This window comes from Erithacus rubecula (assembly GCF_903797595.1).
Source record: "Erithacus rubecula genome assembly, chromosome: 14".
Classification (NCBI taxonomy): domain Eukaryota; kingdom Metazoa; phylum Chordata; class Aves; order Passeriformes; family Muscicapidae; genus Erithacus; species Erithacus rubecula.
In genome coordinates this window covers 12,239,112-12,248,717 of record NC_136666.1, presented here as the reverse complement: position 1 = coordinate 12,248,717, position 9,606 = coordinate 12,239,112, and the positions used below count along the sequence as shown (strand labels likewise).

General features: G+C 40.9%; 1 protein-coding gene across 3 annotated transcripts; it reads left to right on the top strand.

Moving 5' to 3' along the window:
- Positions 1–403: 403 nt before the first annotated feature.
- DUT (deoxyuridine triphosphatase) lies at positions 404–7,098 on the top strand. Of its 3 annotated transcripts, none has more exons than XM_079318026.1 (7): positions 404–542; positions 1,098–1,260; positions 2,687–2,778; positions 3,852–3,896; positions 5,256–5,330; positions 6,256–6,326; positions 6,755–7,098. In XM_079318026.1, the coding sequence occupies exons 2-7, from the start codon at positions 1,100–1,102 to the stop codon at positions 6,809–6,811; spliced, it is 501 nt and encodes a 166-aa protein (XP_079174152.1). In that variant the 5' UTR covers positions 404–542; positions 1,098–1,099; the 3' UTR covers positions 6,812–7,098. The 3 variants fall into 3 exon arrangements, with proteins under 3 accessions (XP_079174152.1, XP_079174151.1, XP_079174150.1); XM_079318024.1 differs by lacking the exon at positions 404–542 and adding an exon at positions 570–717; XM_079318025.1 differs by lacking the exons at positions 404–542; positions 3,852–3,896 and adding an exon at positions 568–717.
- The last annotated feature ends 2,508 nt before the right edge of the window (positions 7,099–9,606 follow it).

Below are 9,606 nucleotides of genomic sequence, written 5' to 3'. Positions count from 1 at the left end.
ATGAATCCAATGGACAGTCTTTTCAGTCCAGAGAAATGAGCCATGGGGAAAATTCAGCAAATTCCCTATTCCTAGAGATAAAGAGATGTCCTGTAGAATATACCTATACACCCTACATATAGATATATGTAGATAAACATATATAGGAAAAATGGGGGGGGGGGGGGGAGATTACATCATAATGGAATGGCAAGAGGGCAGAGTATTAAAGACAATGAAATAAGAAGTCTTCTGCTCCAAGACAGGAGAACAGGGCAGGCCGAGCATTGACAGGTTTTCCCATCTACATCATCAAGAATTGTTCTCCTTTCACATGGCATCACACCGCGGCCGCGCCATGCGGGACCAGAACGGGCCCGCGGCGCCTCTGAGGGCGCCATGCTCCCCCCCGGCCCGGCCCCGCCCGCCCGTGCAGCCGCAATCGCGTCCCCCGGCAACGCCGCGCGGCCCGCGGGGTCCGCCCGCCAGCCCGGGGCAGCGCTGCCGCCGCGTCCTGAGGAGCGCCGCAGGCCGGGCTGCTGCCCGAGGGGCTGTCCCGGCAGGTACAGCCCGCCCGGGGGTAGAACGGGGCAGCGGCGCCTCCGCCCGCGCCTCTTGAGCCCTGCGGACCGCGGCGGGGAGCGCCGGGCGAGCGGTCCGTGGCGCGCCTCCCACACGGCGGCGGCGGCACTATGCTGGCCCGGTGCCTCCGGCGGCTCCGGCATCCCTGCGGGCGCTGTAAGGGGGTTGGGGGAGTTGTGGGGAGCACACACTGCCCAGCCCGCAGCCCTCGGGAGCTTTGGGGGGAATAGACGCTCCCCACCCGCCCCACGGGCCCGCGCTGCACCCCTCGGGGGCCGCCCGGCTGCAACGCAGCCGCTGCGGTTTGGGGCGATGGGCGAGACCCGCCCGACACACGGGGCGGGACCCTCCGAGCGGGTGCGGGGCGCCCAGGAGGAGCTGGGCGACGCCATTCTCACCGAGGGGGGAATGGGGTTGTGCCGAGCGTGGAGAGGCCGCAGCCGGGCCGGTTTCCCCCCTGCTCCCTCCCCCATGGGTCGCGCCGGGTTTTGGCGGGCTGGCGGCCGTCCCTCACAGCGTCTCTTCCTGTCCCTCAGCCATGCCCGCCTCTGAGGCCGTGCTGCAGCCGTCCCCCAGCAAGAGGCAGAAGGGCTCGGGGTCTGGGGAGGCCTCCCAGCGGCTCCGCTTCACCAAGCTGTCCGACAACGCCTTCGCCCCCTCCAGGGGCTCCGCGCGGTCTGCGGGCTACGATCTCTACAGGTGAGGGTGTGACCCCCGCGGCGGGAGCCCGCGCTCGTGCCGCCCCGCCCGGCGGGCCCTCGGGGCGGGGCTCCCGCGGCTCTGGCGGCTCCTGTGGCCTCTTGCCCAGCTGAGCCCCCGACGGTCTCGCTGGCCATGCAGGACAGGAGGCCAGAGCTGACCCACTTGTAGCTCCCTTGCTTCTCCATCCCTGACATTTTTCGGGTATCTGTGGTCCAATCATGTCACAGCATTGATCTCACCAAGCACAGATGCAGACGTTGGCTAAAATTCAGGCTTGATTGAGCACCCAGAATTGTTGGTACTCACATTGTCCGGGTTGTGCTCCTATTGAAAAGTAAAAGCGGTAGTGCACGTGGGCCCTCCTTGGCAGCCCTTGTGCTTTTCTGCTTTCCTCTTGGCTCCGGGGTTGCTGCCCCCCAAAGGGCGCTGGAGCAGTTTGATAGTGCTGCTGGCCGGAAAACACCTGGGTTGAGAGACTTAGGTTTTGGTTTCTTTGAATTAATAATGGCCCTTATAAAATGGCTTTCACTATGCTCATTCTATGTACAGAATACCTGTAGATGAACGTGTGGTTGTTTGCTTAGTGCTTCTGTGATCAAGACACTAGTTTTGAAAGAGTGGGCTTTGCTGCCACTATTTCTCACTTACCGTTTGTATTATTATTTAGAATAGCCAGCCTTTTTCTTCCTTCATCTCTCTGACTTCTTTCCTGAAGATTTACTACACCACACTTTACCCCTTTTTCTTTTTATCCCTTTCACCTCACCAGTATTGTTTTTGTTCTTGTTCCAGTGTTGCACGATAGACCTGGAAAAAGTCTGTTTTATAGAAAACATTTCAGTGCTTCCCAGTATTTACAAAACAGTTCTTCATCAAGGTCAAGATATGACAAATACTGTCACCACTGCTTTTCAAAAGGCCTCCAGTTGGGTATCTTCAGCAAGTTGTTGAAATCTCTGTACTTCAGAGTTCCCAGTAGAATCATGTGAATCATGAACTTGCAGACTGCTGAGAAAAAAAACCCAGTGTTGCCTAAAAGTTAATAGATTATTAATTTTGATTACAACTAGTTCATCTGCTGCAGAAAGCTTAATCAGACTGTATTATCCATAAAGTTTCTGCTTTTGCATAAAAAAAAATGTGCAACCATGTTCACCTAATGGTTAAAGTTAAACTGGTATTTTTTGTCTATCTTATCAATTTAAAAAGCATTTCAAATTGGCAATTGGCAGGAGTATGATGTTCAAATGACACTTCTGGAATCTTAAACTAGCACCATCAGAATGGCAGCATCTTGTGTTTTAGGATCTGCATTAAATTTTGCAAATCTGTAAGTATTTGTTGTTTAAATTTCATGGTCTAAATTACCAGGCAGATTAATTCTGGGTAATTTTGTGCCTTATATTTTCTTTCTTTAATGTAGTGCCTATGACTGCGTGATACCACCCATGGAGAAAGCTGTGGTAAAAACAGACATTCAAATAGCACTTCCTTCTGGGTGCTATGGCCGAGTAGGTGAGTACACAGCTGTCAAAAAGCTGCAGAAAAACTGGTTTGACACCATTCTACAACAGGTTTGACACCATCTTCACATTTAGATTCCACCTCAGGCTTTCAGAATTAGTCTACACAAAAAAGGGTTGCCACGTGACTCTGTGATTTACTCAACCTTGTAATAGAGATTTTCCTGCCACCTGTTGTCAGATACATTTGAGGTTTGGTGTATGTCAAGTGACAGAAGGATGATCAGTGAGAATGCCTGTACCCTAAATACAACTTTATCAACTCCACAATAGTTTGTTATTTCTCTGCAGTTTCAGAATTCAAATCACAAATATTAATAGGTAATGGACATACAGAAAATGCATCCCTGGATGTTTAAAAAGTAACCCCAGAGTACCAGCGTAGTAAAACTTGATTACATATTGTGACACAATAGTTGAGAGAACCTGTACAAGATAATCTGTTTATTTTGTGCATTCTTTATCTGAATTATGTATAAATTCTTAGAGTAATAAAGCAGTAGCCACTCCAGTGGAAGAATATGATCAGAGTTAGCCATGTCCTTTAATGTAAAAGAACACATGCATTTCTCTTACCCCAAAGAAAATTTTGAAGATCATATCATTTTTAGCTCCTCATCACAATAGGCTAAGGTAAGTAAAAACCCAAATCCCCACACATAATTTATCTGTGTATAATAACTGCCTAGGAAATTGCTTGCCAAATGTTGTTTTCCTTCATAACTTAATGGACCTAATTCTTCTGAGATGATGCTGAAAATAAACCAAGATGAGACACTTTGTCAGCTCCAGTTGCCTTCCTTGGACAAACCTACTCTGCAATTGCAGGTCAAATAAAGATACATTTCATCACTTAAAGTTTTGCAATTTTATTGTATCCTGTTGTAGCTGTTACTCTGTTTAATATATATGTAAACTCTTGTAGTAATTCCTGTAATACATTTATTTTTTAAAAGACTGGAAACAATTGTCATTGCCCAGACTGTGCAAACACACTGTATAACCTATAAATACTGTCTTTTAAAAGAAATAAATTCTAATACTGAAAAAAGAATTCTTTTATAGCACCACGTTCTGGTTTAGCTGCAAAGCACTTCATAGATGTTGGAGGTAAGTTTTTTGTTCTTTTTATTAAGACTTGGTAAATACTGATCACAGAAGTGCCTTAGTTTCACACTGTAATGTGCAAATAAAGGATGGTTTCTTGGGTAGTCTAGCAAAAGGAGATACCTGGGTAATACCTGAGAGAGACAGGTCATGATAATTATGTTAAAACTTGCTTAATTATAAAAAGGGTTATTGATTTTTAGAATAACTGTATCATCTTTCTGTAGGCAGTGCCTGCTATAGAAGTTATTTTTTGGCTTAGGCATTAAAGATTACTTATGTGCTGGTTTCTCCATTTTTAAAACCAGCAAGTTAACTTGAGAATTGCATGTTTTTCTAAATTTACAAAACTCAGGGGATACTCCCACTGTTAACTAGCACCTTAATTAGGAAGCTGCTCAGAAATGCCATTGGATCAGCCCAAAACATTACATAAGAGAGCTGTGTAAATACCTTTTTCACACTGGAACTACTGCAGAGATTGCATGGTAGCTATAGATCATATGCTACAATGATTGTTTTAAAAGCTGAAGGAACAACTTTAAAAAAGGTTTTTATTCTTAAATGTGCATTTTGTGGTTCAACATTAAAACTTCAAGGTACACTCTTGAGTTTCCCCTGGTGTTAGTAATCTCTAATGGTAGTACTTTGTATAAGATGGGGAATGTTTTGGAATTGCATTTTTAATATTTAAATTATTTCTGCAAATAAAATTCAAAATACTAGGGACCACAGGGAGGCCCAAACTCCTGTTTTATACTGGAAATACATTTCCTCTGAGACAAAAACTCTGAAGAAGCAGAATATAATTATTTTAATGTGCATTGGTAGTTAATCTTCTGAACTATATAGTTAATACAGTAATACAAAATCCAAGAGTAAGTTAGTTTTATAGTCTTGGTACTGGAATATAGCTGTATGACAATAATTTCCTTGCAGCTCTGGTTCTGTTACCTTGCCAGAGGTACAGGATTTGGATCTGTGCAAATCCATAGCTCTCAAATGAAATGTTAGAGTTAAGAACAGATTTCTGCTTCTTGACACTGAAAGAGCTGAAGTTAACAGAACAAATGGACCTTCAATTTGGTCCAGCTGTCTTGATTTCAGATAGGGTATTACTACTAAAATTAGTAGTACAGTGGTAAAACACTTCTTGACATGTGATGGTGTTTTACGGTTCCTTTTGCAAGACTGGTTAACATTTTTAGATGTCTCAGTATTTGCATATTTATATACTTGTGCATCAGAAGTATAGGGGATGTCATTATGAGATACTGTAATCATTTATTAATCTAAACCTTATCTAGTTATCTCATACACTGACATTTACTAACTGGGTATGTCTTGAAATTCTCGTGGCAGCTGGTGTTATTGATGAGGATTACAGGGGAAATGTTGGTGTGGTACTGTTCAACTTTGGCAAGGAGACATTTGAAGGTAAGTGTTAAGCCTGGCAGAGCCTATTTTCAGCCATCTGACTGGGAATGAGAAACTAATTTTTTCTTTAAAAGTTTATGCAGAGGTAGAACTAGCTGGGAACATTTTTTTTTTCTCTCAGTTAACAAAAGCACAGATATTTAATAATGTCCTGTCAAGGGAACATGAAAAGATTCTACTCTTAGCAAATTAAGCATGCAAAAAAACTGCCCCCAAAACCACCACACCACCACAAAAGCAAACCAGAACATCCCTACTTAGCTAAGCTTTAGATTCACCAGCTGTACTGAAATGCAACTTTGTGTTAAGTTACTACCTTTCTCTGAAAAAAACATTAGCTGAGCAGTATTTGAGAAAAAACTTCTCCAGAATTCTGGGAAACGTAAATAACAAAGACAGGATTTTCTCTTTATTATACTGTCTTTCTGGAAAAAGTCAGTTTTAAGTTTCAGTGCCCAGTTACAAGATACATGCTTTTGTGGCCTCTTTTGCATCTTCACAATCTGCTTATGGAAGTTCTGTGAGACAGATTGGTTACTAGTGAGAAACTCTTTTCCTTTTATCAGTTTGCCTTTTTTCCCCCCCCAGATTCCTGGGTCTAGTTCAGAAGCTGCATTATCCATACAGCTGCCTCTCCATCTCTGCAGTACTTATGCATAAGGAACTTAAAATGCCAGAGTATGGCAGCAGGAATGAATAGAAAGGCCTTGAGCTGGTACAGCTGTTGACATTGACCTTAGAAGGACCAAACAAAAGTTTATCTTAACCTGGATTTTTCTGGGTGTGTTAACATCTGCTTTGCTTAGTTTCAAATAACTCTTTTCCCTTTTACTATATTCTGATATTCTTGGAAAGAGATAGTTTAAAGTCTGTAATCATTGTTCACTTTTTTGAAGAAACTAACAATATTTTAACTTCTCTGCAGTTAAAAAAGGGGATAGAATTGCCCAGCTCATCTGTGAACGTATTTATTATCCTGAGCTAGAAGAAGTTGAAGTAAGTTAACAAAAGAAAATATTTCTGCTTTTTTTTCAAAGATTATTAAAGATACTTGTATATAAGACAAAATTTATTATATAGATAAAAACGTGGCTAAAATTACTTCCAGTGGTAAAACTGCATAGCAGCAGTGCTACCTGAATGAAAGTCTTGATTCTTTAAACATACTCGCTTGGATTTTTTCTCTTTTTTGGTAAGTTTCCAGAGTTTTTGAGAAACAGTTCATTTCAGTATATACTAGAAACAGTTGTCTCACAAGCATTTGTTTAATCTTGTACAAGAGACATTCTGAAGTGTCTCATACTTTTTTTTGGTTTCTTAATTATAGCTCTTGTTACAAATAAATGATAAACAATATCTCTTGTATAGAAACAGAAGGCAAGTTCAAGGCACTAAATTAGCTTATCATAATTGATGTCTTTCAGGCTCTGGATGATACAGAACGTGGCAAAGGTGGCTTTGGCTCTACTGGAAAGAACTGAGAATCACTTGAATACACTTTCTGAGAGGTTTTTTTGTTATACCATTTCTAAATTTTCATCTGAATTAGAAGTAGGATTTTTCAAGTACATAAAAATATCTCAAGATTTATTGAGACTTCTCTGTATATGTCCTTCAGTGAATTTGTCTGCATAATGAGGAAATGTGCATGACTGGCTTGATTTACTAGTTGATGTATTATTTTTATTTTCCAGATGTTTGGTCCTTAGCAATAAGAATGCATTGTTTATATGGCAATTATACTGCAATAAATGAAAAAATAACTTAATGGTTTGTTATATTTTACTCACCTAAACTACAACAGCACATTGTTCCCTTGCCAGTGTTTGTTAGACTTCTGAAAGCTATCTTCCACATAGCTCAGGATTTCATACTGAGAGCCTATTTCATACAGCATCAGTGACAGTTTCCATCAGATCTTCCCACTCTAACCCCTAAATCAGAATAAGACAAAGATATTTAACATTGCATCCTCTACAACCTGTCCAAATACTTGTGTTTCTGTTCAAAGCTAAAGTTCTGACTTTCATCCTTAGCTGGTCAAGTGGCCAATTTTTCAGGTCTTTTAATATAAAAGAAAAAGCAATACAGTGTTTAAGTAACACAACTCATCTGGAAATAAATTCTATGTAATAAATAAGAGCTATGAAATATGCTGTTGAAATATTTATTACAAATTTATTAATATGTTACTGTACGGAAGAAAAACTATAAATTATTGAAGCAATGCACAATTTCATTTTCAAGTTCACTTTTGTCCAGTTAAGAAAGAATTCTTTTGGAATCTATCCTAAACCTCCATGAGGATTACAGGGGAAATCCATGTGCACCAAGCCATTAAACATGGCTAAGGAATTCTGGTAATTCCTGTTAGAGTGTTGGGGTTTGCTTTACTTAAACAGAAGTAGCAAATCTATGGAAGACAAATACTACTAGCCAGGCAACAAGAATTACCAATGTACTGAGAGTTCTTAAGGTGATGCTGCTGCTGCAGATCAAGGCCTGCATTTGAAACTTGTAGAAACTACTGGAGTGAGTAAAGACTTCTTAAAACAGCATTTGCTACTCCGTGGTTCAAGCCAAGCTATCTACGTGTTTTTTATTTACAGTCCCACAATTTTGTTAGCATGCAAAACAATACTCTCCCAATTATTTTCACATTCCCTTTTTCCTATAATATCTACGTTACAGAAGTATATTATCTTGGTACCTGGCAAGAGAGGGGGCTGGGAAACAGTCTTTTTCATTACTTTATCTGAGACCTGTCCTGCCTACGTTGTAAATTAGTTTTGTAATTCAATTATAAACTTCCTGGGTGTGCTGTAGAGTGCATGTGCTTCAGCTCAAGAAAAGAAAGAAAGAAGAAGAAAAAGAAAACTTCAGAAGTCACCCAACAGTGTGCACAGGCCTCACTTCTATGTAGACAGATTCATGTCTCCAGAGCTGCCACTGGGGTGTGATCCCCAAGGCTCACTACAGCTACAAAACTGAGATGTAAAGCTATTTCCAAAGCAACAAAATGAAAATCACTTTAAGTAAAATTACATTGTACTGTTCTCCCCTATCACTGACCAGATCCAGGCAAAGCTCTCTTTAATTCAACTACTCTCATCTACAAGAGAAATTACCTAGAACTTGAAGAAGAATATTGTGAAACATCCTCTGTGTAAAAGAAATATGAAGGTTTTATAAATGAAAAGTATTTTTTTGGGAATTCTTATATGCAGCAGAAAAGACCATTTTCCTGCAAGGAAAGGGAAAGGACATTACTGACTAACAATCTTCCCTTTTTTTTTCAGATTTGACTTGTTACAGGGATAGAGAAAATCTGGCCTTCCATCCCAGGTGAATTTGGAAGGAATTGGAGATGCTTGGCCCCAGAGTCACCTCCATGGTTTGAGTTCTGTTTTGAGATTTGAGAGGGTTCTAATTTTTAATTTCCTCTGCAATATTTATGATAATCTCTATGTCCTTAGAAAGGCAGAGGATCACAAGCTGATGAGGGTTTTGAAGAAGCATGGGATTCCTACACAATTCCTACCACTCAAACTCTCCACTTTTGGACAAAACTTTAAAAATTATGGCAGTAATACCACTGCTACCATTGGTCTTTAGTTCTTTCTTTCCCACAGAGTGTTAGCCTGGTGTTTAGTAGTTGAGAATTTAGGCACAGCTTCCTCAGCTCAGCTGTTATGCTACTCTATGGCATGTTAGGAATTTTTTTAATCTGTTTAATGTTTTCTCGTTCAGCCACTAGATGGCACTTAAAGTTTGCTTTCTTTTCCACTTCTTTTTCAGAGGTATTTTTCAAAGATCTGTTCATCTATAATTAAGAGTTGATGACTCCCACTGGGACTATGTTGGTGGAAAGCAAGATGCAGCAATATTTGAGTGAAAGCAGGCAAAAGTATAACCATTAAAGGAGGAACAATGACTATAATTTAAATAAGATTTGGGTGGTTGCAGTGTTTGCATAATCCCTCCTGGCATGCGAGAGCAGTAGAGAAGCCTGTGGCTTTTCTCTCCTGCTGCGTTTCAACAAAAATGGAAAATTGTAATGAACAGCAACATTTTTCCTATCTTTCGTATTCACTGTGTTCTTACTCCTTCTTCCTCCATTCCTTTAAGTGGAATGCAGGACTTAAGGATTGCATTGTAATGAAAGTAATGTATAGCCTGGTAAACTCTGCATTGGACTTTCCAAATCAGATGCCTCTGGCTGCAAGTTCAGGATATAAATTAACACTTAATGCATGTAAATTTACATGCATGTAAA